At 40.3% G+C, this 13,015-nt stretch overlaps 2 protein-coding genes and 1 non-coding gene across 4 annotated transcripts; all 3 read left to right on the top strand.

Moving 5' to 3' along the window:
* Positions 1-524: 524 nt before the first annotated feature.
* Positions 525-4,892, top strand: LOC115021421 (CD83 antigen). 2 transcript variants are annotated; one of them, XM_029451879.1, is made up of 5 exons: positions 525-679; positions 1,510-1,646; positions 1,979-2,207; positions 2,746-2,852; positions 3,236-4,892. In XM_029451879.1, exons 1-5 carry the CDS (start codon positions 640-642, stop codon positions 3,347-3,349), a joined length of 627 nt encoding a protein of 208 aa, XP_029307739.1. In that variant the 5' UTR covers positions 525-639; the 3' UTR covers positions 3,350-4,892. The 2 variants fall into 2 exon arrangements, with proteins under 2 accessions (XP_029307739.1, XP_029307738.1); XM_029451878.1 differs by having other exon boundaries at positions 3,231-4,892.
* Positions 4,893-5,318: 426 nt separating this feature from the next.
* On the top strand, positions 5,319-5,400 carry trnas-aga (transfer RNA serine (anticodon AGA)). Its single transcript has one exon. It is a non-coding gene; the product is annotated as a tRNA-Ser (tRNA).
* Positions 5,401-6,649: 1,249 nt separating this feature from the next.
* Positions 6,650-11,352, top strand: cfap418 (cilia and flagella associated protein 418). The gene is made up of 6 exons (XM_029451883.1): positions 6,650-6,844; positions 8,029-8,128; positions 8,649-8,713; positions 8,923-8,988; positions 9,098-9,193; positions 10,672-11,352. The coding sequence occupies exons 1-6, from the start codon at positions 6,699-6,701 to the stop codon at positions 10,829-10,831; spliced, it is 633 nt and encodes a 210-aa protein (XP_029307743.1). The 5' UTR covers positions 6,650-6,698; the 3' UTR covers positions 10,832-11,352.
* The last annotated feature ends 1,663 nt before the right edge of the window (positions 11,353-13,015 follow it).

Raw genomic sequence — 13,015 nt, 5'->3', positions numbered from 1 at the left:
GTAAAGCGAGACTTTAACATATTTTCTAAATCTGCAGAATCTTATCTTCCATTCGGCTCATGTCAAACTTCCATATTGCAATTATTTATTTTAAATATTGTGTAACTAATAGGGGGAGAAGCATAGATTGCTTTTGAGAAGTTGAAATCTGCGTAGTAACTCGTGCCGATAAACACCGAATGTTAATAACGTGCATGCACTTAGCTCTTTGAGGCATTTGTATGTTATAAAAATGATAATTATTAATATTTACATTTAATCGCCGATTTTGTTAATGTAGTTTGGCGTCACTGTCAGAGCACCGAAGCAATAATAGGTAGGCTATAGACCTACTAGCTAGTTTACACCGTAAAACATAATAATATTTAATCACTGACTATATAACCTGCATTAAGTTTCTCACCTAAAAGGATGCATTCGACGAAAATGTGTGAATTCATCTTGCAGAGGTAGTCATGTGTTTCCTGATGTGGCGATAAGCGCTTAACACTGACACACACGCGCTGACACACACGCGCTGACAGACACGCGCCGCCGCCCTCGCGGAAGAGCTCCCTTCGGTTTCGTTTCTTTGGAAATGCTTCGCCTTTATAAACTGACTGATGTTGACGAGCTGCATCCCGCTGAAAGCACCTCAACATGTCTGCTGGTCTCCACCTTGTGCTGCTCATGCTACTGTGTGAGTACTTATTTTTAAAACCTATTTCACGTCAGCCTTAATGCATTTATCTAAAATATGAGTGCATTGCATCAATTATGCATGATATATTAAAAATACAAACTACAGACCATAATACAGACCTGGTGTCTCAGGGCTGCACGGTGAAACACGGTGTACAACTATATGTGCAGATACAATCGGTTTTCTTTCTTAGACAAGTGTTTGTGTTTTATGTTTTAGTTTGTTTACTTCACTAAATTCAAATAACTTTGTATCCGTTTGGTCTCGAGGGCGGAACTACCGGAAGTATGAAATAAACATTTTTGGATGAATCTCGGATCAAAATGATTTGTTTTGATCATAAAGTAAAAGCGTGTTCCAGATGCCTGTGAGTACATGTGTTGTAGACACTGATCTGTACGTGGTGACACACATTATCACATGAGGCTTAATGTTGTTCAACTTGCTGCTTTTTTTCTTAAGACATTTCAGGTTCATAATGTTTTACTTGCAGTACAAGGATATGTAATTTCTAAAAACCACAGAAGAAGAAGTTGAAATGTAATCCATGTCCTTATGTGGAAACAAAGCGAGGAGAAGAAACAAGGACATGTTTGTTAGCGAACAGGAAGAGACGTCCGATGTATTCATTGATCTTGTGAATCATTAATTAAAAACATGAAGATGATTTATGAGGCTAAATAAAGTAAAGAAATAACAGATCATGTAAAGAAAGGATTGTAATAGTAAAGTAATAAAGATAAGAACAATACAACATCTTATCATGTGGCACATCCTGTACTGAAGGTTTTATAGATATAGATAATAAACTGTATTCTTGTGTGCAGGTGTGGACCGGGCTGTGGGCCGGCCCGTCCACGGGGACATTTTGGAGATTAAATCTGTGTCGGGTACAAACTCCGCTCTTGAATGCACCACTAAATCCAAGCCTGGTGTCCAGTACATCGCGGTCAGGTGGTACAAGGTAAAACTGCACGTCTGCATCTTTACATTTGAATATTTAGTAATGTTATTTTAAGTTAAAGCACATCGGCAAGATGTACCTAAACTAAAAGTACTCATTCTGCAAAGTGTTTCCTTATTCTAGAATATTATATTCTTCATATTATACGTGTGAGAGCTTTAATGTTCCTGTAGATACTTTGTATACGTTTATTTAAAGAGCACATGTAAAACCAATAAACAATTATTTAAACTGAAGTAACTTAAAATAAGAGTAAATGAATAATAAAGTGTAGGATGTGTTGATGAGATCACAGTTTGCATGAGTCTGACTCCGTCCTGATGCTGCTGCAGGTCGGCGAAGCTCCGTCGCCGCGTCTCTCGGGCCTGTTGACCAAAGACCTCCCCAGCGGCCCGACGCAATGGTACATCGGCGTGGAGCGAGAGGTGGAGCTGCTGGGCGAGTCCTGCAACATCTTCCTGCGCAATGTGACCTGCGGTGACAGCGGCATGTACATGTGTCACCTGGCGGCGCCTGTGGGGCAGCAGAACCGGGAGGGGCAGGTGCGCCTCACTGTGACAGGTAAGAGCGGCGCTCCCCCGCCTGAGGCAAAGACAGCTGAGTCTTACAGTTTGAAATGGGTTCTGGATTCAGGAAGTACTTCATGGCATTAAAGGAGTAAAGTGTAAAACATGTCGTTTTTATATTTAAAAATAAGTTCTATGAACTCATCGCATGAATGTAAAACTAAGACAACATTTATTCATTTAAAGCTGCACAAACACACAACTTTTACTAAAACAATGTATTTTCTCACTGACTTTCAGATTATACATGAAATAAAACAGCTGCGTGATGTATACATTAAATCGTTAGGCTTCGGCTAGCTGCCTTTTTAGTATTTATAATATATTTAACACACTTTTCTGCCTGTTTTGTGTTAAACGTGCTTCAACTCTCCGACACTGAAGCTGTTCAATGTTCATAACCACCACTTCTTATCCATCATGGACACGTCTGTATCTGTGTTTTTAGACTCTACGTGGAATCAATAAAGTTCTTATCATGTGATGAAGTTCATGCAGGTTTGAACTTGAGTACCTTTCTGTTTGACCTCCAGATTGTCCCGCAGAAGATCCCGCAGAAGATCTGATGACAGACACTTACCTGGTGGTCTTCGCTTCAGTCGTGCTGCTTCTTGCACTTCTGATATTCCTCATCAGCTACGTGAGTCACACACTCAGCATTTACTTTGTTTACAGTCACACACTCAGCATTGACCTTGAGTACACTCACACACTCAGCATTGACCTTGAGTACACTCACACACTCAGCATTGACCTTGAGTACACTCACACACTCAGCATTGACCTTGAGTACACTCACACACTCAGCATTGACCTTGAGTACACTCACACACTCAGCATTGACCTTGAGTACACTCACACACTCAGCATTGACCTTGAGTACACTCACACACTCAGCATTGACCTTGAGTACACTCACACACGGCTGCTCTCACTGATCCGTTGCTTCTGTGTACCTGCTGAGTCACATGTATGTCTTGTTCAGTCCTGTCTAAATGTGTTTTCACGTGTCTCACAGTGCAGTTTGAAGAATATCATCAGGGACAGAAACAGGAAAACAACAAAAGAAACTTTGTTGGATTCGAACAAAACGCTGAACGAAAAGGACTTAAAGTTGATCTATACTTTGGGACCTAAAGTTTCATCCCCCGTCAAATACCCATACGTCCCGAGGACGGAGATGACGCAGAAACTGCAGGAGAAGTATCAGGAGAAGATGGCGTCTTTCTTTCTGCGTGTGTCTTTGAAATGAGGCAGAAGGTTCGGACAGCGTGAGCAGGAGGAGCTCCTGCAACCTCAGCTGCACATTCCCGTGAAGCCTCGTCCCTGCAAACATTTAATCAGACGATATTTAATCACGAGGTAGAGCGGTCAGTCCAGTGGATGGACGGTCGGGGGTTCGATCCCCGGCCCCTGCTCCCGATGGCCAACAGTGTGTGTGATGTTTCATTCATTCATCATTTAAATTATATTACATGAACCCTTTCAAATGTCCAGCCAAGCAGGACAACGACCAATTTGTAGAAAAGTCTTCAGAAGCTGTGCAGCTTGCGGACACAGAGCGGGGTCTTCGTCTCCCGGAGAGAGACTGGATGTGGAGCTGGTCGCCGGGGCTCGGGAGGTGCACCGGGTATCGAAAAGGTCGGCGGTTCGAGCCCCGAACAGATCCTGTCTATCTGTGGAAGACAGACAGGAGGAGGCGGGGGCACTGATGGTAAGATAAGAAGTCAGCACTGAGCAGAACAACTTCAGGCTTTTTAGCAAGTTTTGAGGTGAATTTAAAAAACTAAATGAAACTATATTATTTTTTAACCGTTTATATATCATATATATAAACGGTTGAATCCTTACTGGTAACAAAACAACAAGAAGGTGTGTCCTGGCAGTCGACTCGGCTTTAAACAAGCCTCAACTCGTCTGTGAGGAAGTCAGGAGGGACAATTATGTGAAATTCAACTCTTTGTTAGTTTGAGAGGGAGCGGTCGACACACTCTTCCAGTTTTACCTTTTCATTGATCTCCTCTTAGACATGTCCCCAGACAGGTCTTTATCCCACATATCTTTACTCTCTCTGTTTCATCGCATGTCACGGTGGAAACAAAAAGGAGAACTGAGCTTTTCAAAACAGGAACTGAAAAAGTATTTGAAGCTCATACGAGCTTTAGACACCATTACTCTCTGGGTTGTTTATATATATATATATATATATATATATATATATACACACACATTTTATTGTCAAACGGCTCCAAGCTTGTCTTCCAGTCTTGATTGGATTCCGCTTTAAACTAAATGTAAAGAATATGAAAGTAAAGAACGAACTGAGGACGACAGAGTTTGCTTATGACCTATGAAAAGAAGGACTGAAAGGTTTCTGTAAAGTGGTATGTCTGTAAGATGGTGGGTTATGAAGATACTGGTCATTTTTAAGTCATGGCTTCTATGACGCTGGTTTCTCCTCGCTTTTTTAACATTCAGGTGAAATTGAAGTTTTCAGGTTCAAGATTCAAAGGCTTTGTATATACTATACTTAAGACTTAACACATTCATGTAATAGTGAGTAAAATGCAGGAATAAGTCAAATATATATATATTTCAAATCTGTTCAAATTTGTTTGTATAGATCTTTAAAACTATTCTTCATGCAAAGAACTTAAAAATAAACTACAATAAAATACAACGATGCCTGTTTGTATTTGTGCCCCACTGTTTACAGTGCTGCTACTTGTATTCCTCTGTAATCAAAGTAACGAGATGCATCTTTTCCATCCTGATGTTGTGTCGTCAGCTGAGCTGCATCATCTCAGGTCAAGCTTCATGAGCAACATGAGCTCCATGACGCTTGGTGGTTTCAGGTACGCTGGGAAACCACCTTCACTCCAAATGTAAATCATATCTAACAAGAAACGAAACCTTTAGCCGCCTGTTTCCTCTATTTGATTTAGCTTAGCGAGCATGTACTTTCTTTTCTTACACACACACACACTTATTATTTGCTGATACACTCCTAAACAATGCAGAGGGACTTTTTAAAGATAACACTTCCTATGTGAAGACGCGCTGTGATAATAATATTACAGAACTGGAGACAGAGGTTATGTCATGAGTTGTCGTGGCCGAGTGGTTAAGGCGATGGACTAGAAATCCATTGGGGTCTCCCCGCGCAGGTTCGAATCCTGCCGACAACGCATAACTTTATTTTCTTGTTATATTAAAAACAACTTTAACATACCTTCACCCTTTATCTTACTAAAGCTTGTACGCTAAGAACATTTAGGCTACCTGTGGCGTTGTGCAAACGAAAAGCCCAACGACTTATACACATAACAGCACTTCCTTTCGCATTTTTCAAAATAAAATCCCTAGTAAGTAGGCAGCGACGCCAGAGAGGTTCCAGAGTTCTCATCTTTCGGTAAAAGTGACACCAAAACTATAATTATTGCATAATATGTTATAGAAGCCAAACATAAAATAAAAACAGCATATCAGTTCTTTATTTGTACTGAAAACATACAAGATCTTGCTGCGATATAATAAAATATAAACGTTATTAAAATACATGAACAAAATAAGGGTGATTTATATACAATTGTCATTTCTTAATCACTAGGCATAGATATGTTTTTAAAAACATTAGAGGAGCAAGGACTTACAAAAAGGGGAACAATAAGAAACGACATATTTCCCTACAAATCTTTCTTATTATTACTTTGGTTTTAGTACTTTTTTTAAGTTATGAGAAAAACTATTTGAAATAATGTATACACCAAACAAAGGAGGGCTTACTATTCATCCACTTGCAACAATGAATATGATTTTTATTACCCATGAAAATGATCACATTAATCATGTTAGAAATAGATGAGTTTAAAGTGTAGTCAAATTCCCTAACAAAGTCGACGAGCTTCATTTAGATTTAGATTTAGATTAAACTTTATTGTCATTTTGCATAGTACAGGTACGAGCCAATGAAATGCAGTTAGTGTACAAACAGGAGTGCACAAATGTGCTATATAATGTGCATGAACTTATTATTAACTTATTATTAACTTTTTATTAAGGACAATTATCCACTTCAAGAGACTGGCCCTTTGATTTCTCTCTTTAAAGACATCTAACAAGTACATAACATGCACAGAAGGGAACATGTAATAAAGGTTTACCACGAGGGGGCGATACAGATCTATATACAAATGTTAACAAAGTACATATTGTTACAGTTTTGCTATTTGTTGAATTAATTTATGGATATGAAATGTGTCCATAATAATAATAATAATCACAATCACAATCATAATCATTATTTATAATATTCATAATAATAATAATAATCGTTTTTCAGAAAATCTTCACCAACGCCAAACTAGATGCAGTTGAGACACTTATTTTGAAGGCGGCGTCGCTCCATTTCCGCTTTGTTACTTAGCAACGTCGAACGCTCTGCGCGTGCTGGCTTGTGTGCTAGCTGGGGTTAGCATAAACAAACATGGATAATGATGATGACCTGGACGAACTGCTGGATGAAGTTGAAAAGAAGTTTTGTAGAAACGTTTCTGTCGCACCTTCGGCTCGCGTGGACTCGAGCGGGGCTGGAAAATGCGGGAAAGAGAACGAAGGAGAGAGAAAACGCAGGTAAACAATGCTAATGTTGCTAGCTAATGTCAGCTATAAGCTAACGTTTAACTGTGTGAGATGTGCTGATGTGTGGATGTTCGTTTTCTGTGTTGATATTAACGTCTAACGAGCTGCATCGTGAATAAAATATATTTATATACAATCTAATAGGCTGTTCTGGCCCTTAAAGGGTTTAAACCTGAGCTAATTATGCTACAAGCTAAGTAAAGATGCAGTAAAGTTAGCTTGTGTTCAGGATAACTCATGGAAAAGCTGAAGGAATACAATTGTTTGTATTAATTACCCCATTTAATAAATTCCTCTATTCTGTCATAGGTATATCAAATAAAGGATATTTATATAGGAATAGGCCTATATAGTCTATATACGATACATAAACAATACAAACAACTGTCACACACTACAAATGAATGAGCACAATATCCAGTGAAGATGCACATAACCAACGTTATAATGTTTAAACAGCTAAATTCCCCTTTAGTTACCGTCACTGATAATTAGGAATAAGGGGCAGCGTATTTAAAAGCTTTGTTGTGAAGTTTAACCTTGGGGACCAACATCTGTAGAATAGTGCATGGTTTTACACATGTACACAGATAAAAAGGAGAGATTTATACATCAGAGAGAGTCTGCAGACCATTCAGTGTCATCATACAGAGTACAGTGGTGAACTTCCTCTCAGGAAGATTAGATGTTTACTTTTTGCCATTGAAAAAAGCATGAATTTGTATATATCTGCATTTCCGTTTACATTTAACGATGTCTTGATTGATTTGTCAGGTATACCTTGTGAGTACATTGTTTCAGATTTGTTTTTAGTTAGTAATCCCCAACACCAGGGCTGCACAAGGTTACAAGATGCATTTATTTGTCAGCACAATACAGGGTGCATGATGAAATGTAAGTTGAGGGTCGTGCAAAAAGCAGTAAGTGGTATCATGGTGCAAAACCAGCATCACAGAAAGTAATTTAGTATCCTGCAGCCAGGATTTTAGAAATATTAAGGTCATGAGAAGTCCCCCAGACACACCATTTACCCCCCTTTAAAAAGTGAACTTGTTAACTGTCCTGTCCTGTATGTGTAATGTTTACATTGATGCATTGTAAACATAAAGGTTTAGTGTCAGAAGTATTAATTAATGTTTGATACTTATTCATCATTTTGATATCTTCATATTTAGTGCCACAAAACCCGAACAGCCGATAAGCAGCGTCACTGACGATGTTGACGCTCTTCTGGAGGAATTACTGGAGGACTTCAGCGACTCCCCTCCACTAAAGGTGAACATGTACTTTATAGAAACACACGCTGTTTTCACGTTCACACACTTTCTTTTGTCCACATGGACAACCTTTCACCCAGAAATGTTTTCTCAGATAAAGATTAGTGACACTTCCTGTACTCTCCCTGAGTGCTGGGAAGACAGTAGTTCATGAAGAGAAGCTGTGAGGTGAGCAGACAATGACACACTAACTATTTATCAGTTTCTCATTGTCAAATGTTTTATGAAATACTACAAAGTGCCAGTATCTCTAAGTGGCACGTGAGCAAATGACTTCCCTGCCAAACATTTCTACATCATATATAATGCGGCCGTCTCCTCTCAAAGTCTGGAGCTGTATTATTAAAAACTCACCATAGACAGACACCTGGATTTACAAATGTGACTAAATCCACATGAATGCTTGTTAGGCACGGTGACAAACAGGTGGTATTCAGCTTTCACCAGATTCTACTACAACAATAATTTAAAACACTCTGTGAACGTCTGTAATCTTTGGTTTTCACTCTTTATTTCAGACGGAACAGTTTCCTAAAGGAACCCAAGTGGAGAAGAAGCCGACGTCTCAGTCTGGAGGGAGAAAGTGTGTGTGTGTGTGTGTGTGTGTGTGTGTGTGTGTGTGTAAATGATAAAGCCGTCAGTAACTCTTCTCTTTGTTGTGTTTTTGTCTCCTATGGTTGTATATTTGTAATACTTTCCGTGTGTCTGGTTCTGTTGATTCTGTTGATTCTTACATTTGGATGTTTTTACCGTGTGCTTGGAGACGATCTGTGCTGCTTGTTCTGCGTCCAGGTGTTGTCCTGTCTTCGTTGGTGGGAGCTCCGTCATGAGCGGAGTCGGAACAGCCTCGTCCAAGAGGTGGGAAACATGATTTAATACGAGTGTCTGTCGCCTTGTTTTATAAAACACGCAGGACCAAGGAAGCATGTTTAATAATCATTTATAATAACTTATGAAATATCAACAGGTCATGTGACCAGCTGAGGTGTACGTCCTGTGACTTCCGGGTGCTAATGTTCGATGACTGTGAGTGGGACTCGTCCTGTGATTACCTGTTCCTCAGGTGAGTGTGACGCTCTCGCTTCACAACAAGGTGTGAACATACAGAGCATGTTAAGAGCTGAAACTCATTCCTCCGCTTCCTAACGGCGTGGAACTGCGTCAGCTCATCACGCTTCACTTTCTTGTTGTTATTGCACACGTGTTGGAGCTGTTCACTGTTTTCTACTGTTGTGCAAGTTTTCCTGCTTTACTCTGGAGAGATGTATACAAGTCAAATATATGGTGATAGAGACAGAGTTGTCTTTGTACATTTATTTGAGATCTCAAAGACAGAGGGATCACAGGGGCTGGGGTCCCTAGGGACAGAGGGAGCACAGGGGCTGGGGTCTCTGGGGGCAAAGGGAGCACAGGGGCTGGGGTCCAACAGCAGGAATGGAGGGCTGTCGCGGCCTGGCAGCAGAAACTCTGTGATGAAGATGAACAAAAACCCACAGAGGAGTCTCACTGATGCACTGAGGGTTTCCACAGAACCCCAAACATTAAACTGGCAGCTAAGAAAAGATTCTAAACATCTGGCTCTGACATATGTGCATACTCTGAGAATGTAGCCTACCTAAATATCTTCCATATCTTTTTGCAATTTATCCAATATGTGTATCCTGTTCAATAAATGTGGACCGTGTTTGGCCCTCTCTGTGATTGAGTTTGACCCCCCTGGTCTACTGGTTGCTTTGCGCAGTTTCTCCTCAGCTGTTTCGCGAAGGGCTACACACACACACACACACACACACACACACACACACACACACACACACACACACACACACACACACACACACACACACACACACACACACACACAGTGGAGGAAAGGAGAGGGGAGAACTAAAGAAAAATCCGATGCTACATGTTTCACTTTAAAATGAATCAGTATAATTATTTATTACTTGTTAATCATGTTAAAAAATGTCAGCTCATTTGTCTTGAACCATATTAAGTAGTTTACTAAAGGTCAAGATCATTTATGTGGATGATTCTATTGCGATGGTATAATTTAATCATTTGTGTGTGTGTGTGTGTGTGTGTGTGTGTGTGTGTGTGTGTGTGTGTTCTGTGTCTGCCAGTCTGAACTGTCTTCATTAAACCTGGAGCTGCACATTTAACGAGGCTTTGACTTTATTGAGGCCATAACACGTTCCCCTGATGATGCGCAGACCGTAGCGTTGCTGCTGTAAACGCGTGCAGAGACTTAACAACCCGAGAAGAAGCAGCGGCGTAAGCACGTCTCCAACGGGCTCCGCACTAGTGTAGAAAATGTGAAGACTGATAAGAAAACATGTTTTTATTTCTATTTCTTTACCAGAACAGTTTCATCACATGATATTTTAAAGCTTCCTTTATTCATTTTACAATATTATGTTGTTACAATTCAAAACTCTGATAATCAGACTCAATAAGTTCCAACATCAGCAGCTAACATGCTTCGGTGGCATCGTCAGTAATCATTACATCAGATTAAAGTACGTTCTGTGTGTGCAGGAACAACATGCCGGACCGTCAGAAGCTGAGAGCCAGGCTGAAGAAGAGGAGAGGTCTGCGGGCGTTCGCCTGTCAGTGCAGCTGGTTCTCCACGTCAGAGCCGACGGACCTCACAGACCGACCTCAGCTCCGATGGGTCTGTGGCAAACACCACGACTGAAACACTTCAACACTCCGGAAAACAGAAATGTTTCAGACAGAGAAACTTCTGCTGCTTATCTGTTGAGCTGATTTCTGTCTTTCCCTCTGTCCGTCCATCCGCTCGACTTCAGGAGCTTCAGACACTGAATCCATCTTCAGACAGAAATGTGCTCTGAAAGGGAAGAAGAAGCTCAATGTTCATGAGGAACAGCTTCCTCACAGTGGTTGTGCTTTAACATCTTTATATCCTTTATACATTCCACTTGTATTCTCAGCTTTACAAGACCCTGAAATGACTGAGGCACTAATGTGTTAAATTGTTAACCCTCGTGCCTGTATAGGTAGTGTGCAAACACGTGACAAAACTGTGTGACGTACGCGTGCGAAGCCATGTTGGTGGAATAACAAATCCACAATGTCGTCTAAAGCGAACAACAACAACTCCGACTTCTTCAAAGTATGTTGACTCTCTGGATCCTCTGCAAAGGCAACATTCAGAGGGAAAGTCCAAATGTGCGGCCGTGACCCGTACACGCTGAAGCCGTCGGATTATATTGAGGATTTAGATTCATTACCGCCGATTGAATATCCGGATATTGTGAACTACCTTGTGCTACAAACGTCGTGGGCAACCAACGCACAAATGAAGGCATACAAGAGCTTAGATGCTTATAATGTCTTTGCTTCTGGCTGGGTTGGTAGTCTTCTTACCAAACCACTGAAAGATGACGGTGCTCGTCCATGCCCGTGTGAATCACTCTCAAAGAGCTCGAGATACACCGCTCAAGCCGTGGTTTGTGAGTGAGAAGAGCAGCGATGTTACGTCATAAAGCTTTGCCGCTTCTCCTAGTGACGAGAAGTAAGGTCGTACAGTGTTCGGGTATATCAGAAGCACAAATGTTTAACGTAAACATTGAAGCCATAGCTTTAGCATGAGCTCTTACCAGATATAAAGTGGACGCCACACACACGGGTGAATTGTGCTTTTTCTTCTGTTGAATCCTCACGAGTTATGTTGCTAAATCAGCTGACGGCGTTCAGTAGACAGCAACTCATCCCTCTTTAGTGGATCGTTGTTTTTGATGTAGGAAATCTAAAGAAGCGTTTCTCTGGGTCACGAGTAGCGTGATGACCACAATCATACACTGCGCACACGATCGGCATTTTCTTTCAATCTTAGACGTTTAAATACAAAGAAAATGACGAAGCGTTGCAGCAACTCACACGTGTACGGGCGCAGTCTTGGTTATGTATTCCAACCAACATGGCTGACTTACGGGTTGGGACGTAAGCGTGACGTCACATGCACACGATCTATAGCAACATTTCTGGCTTCTTCATTTTCACATCATGTTAGGCGTTAAATGTCCTCAGCGCCAATAAAGAGTCTATAATAAAGACAGTCAGAGCCTTAAGACTTAAAGCACAATGTTTGATCCTGCAGCCGTTACATTATGAAATATATAAATCTGCTTTCTGTTCCATCAGCTTCACATCTGGAGCTCTGGCTTCATCATGAATGTGTTTTCTATTATTGTCCACCAGATTAAGTCGTTTTCTCATGTTTGGGAGAAATAGAAGCTGTTTTCCTGTGTTTGATAAATGACCAGTTGTGGACGATGTGCTCAGATATTAGACTGAAGTAAAAGTACTAATACTTAGAAATACTCTGTTACAAGTAAAACTCCTGCATTGGCATCAAAGTGAACAAACGGTCAATAAAGTTTTATTTAACCTGTAAGAAATAAAATAATCCAACAGTCCTGCTGTAAAACACGATGTTAATCATCATAGATGAATGAATGAAAGTGTTTTGATGTTGATGTTCAGCAGATGTTTGCAGGAAGCTTTCTGTTGAGCTCAGAACACAAACAGCAGCTGTGTAATTATTATAATATATAAAGTGAGGACGCTCTGCTGAGATAACACGATCTACAAACCTCATAACTCCCTTAGTGGGGATTATTTAAATAATTACAGATGTGCTGCATCATCTCACAAACTCTCATTTAGAATACTTTTAGTCCAAATATAAAACTGCTTAAATCGACATTTTAACATTAAGTCTGGTATTATTCTTTATTTTTCTTATTGTCAACAAAGACGTAAATATTTAAAAACACGTTACAAATATATAGTTACATTTCTTTTTATTAAAAGGCTCAGTCATTTCTAAAAAACTAACAAACAGGAAATAGTGCTT

This window comes from Cottoperca gobio, chromosome 16, assembly GCF_900634415.1.
Source record: "Cottoperca gobio chromosome 16, fCotGob3.1, whole genome shotgun sequence".
Lineage (NCBI taxonomy): Eukaryota > Metazoa > Chordata > Actinopteri > Perciformes > Bovichtidae > Cottoperca > Cottoperca gobio.
Note: the sequence above shows the minus strand (reverse complement) of the source record. Positions and strands in the feature narration are given on the sequence as shown.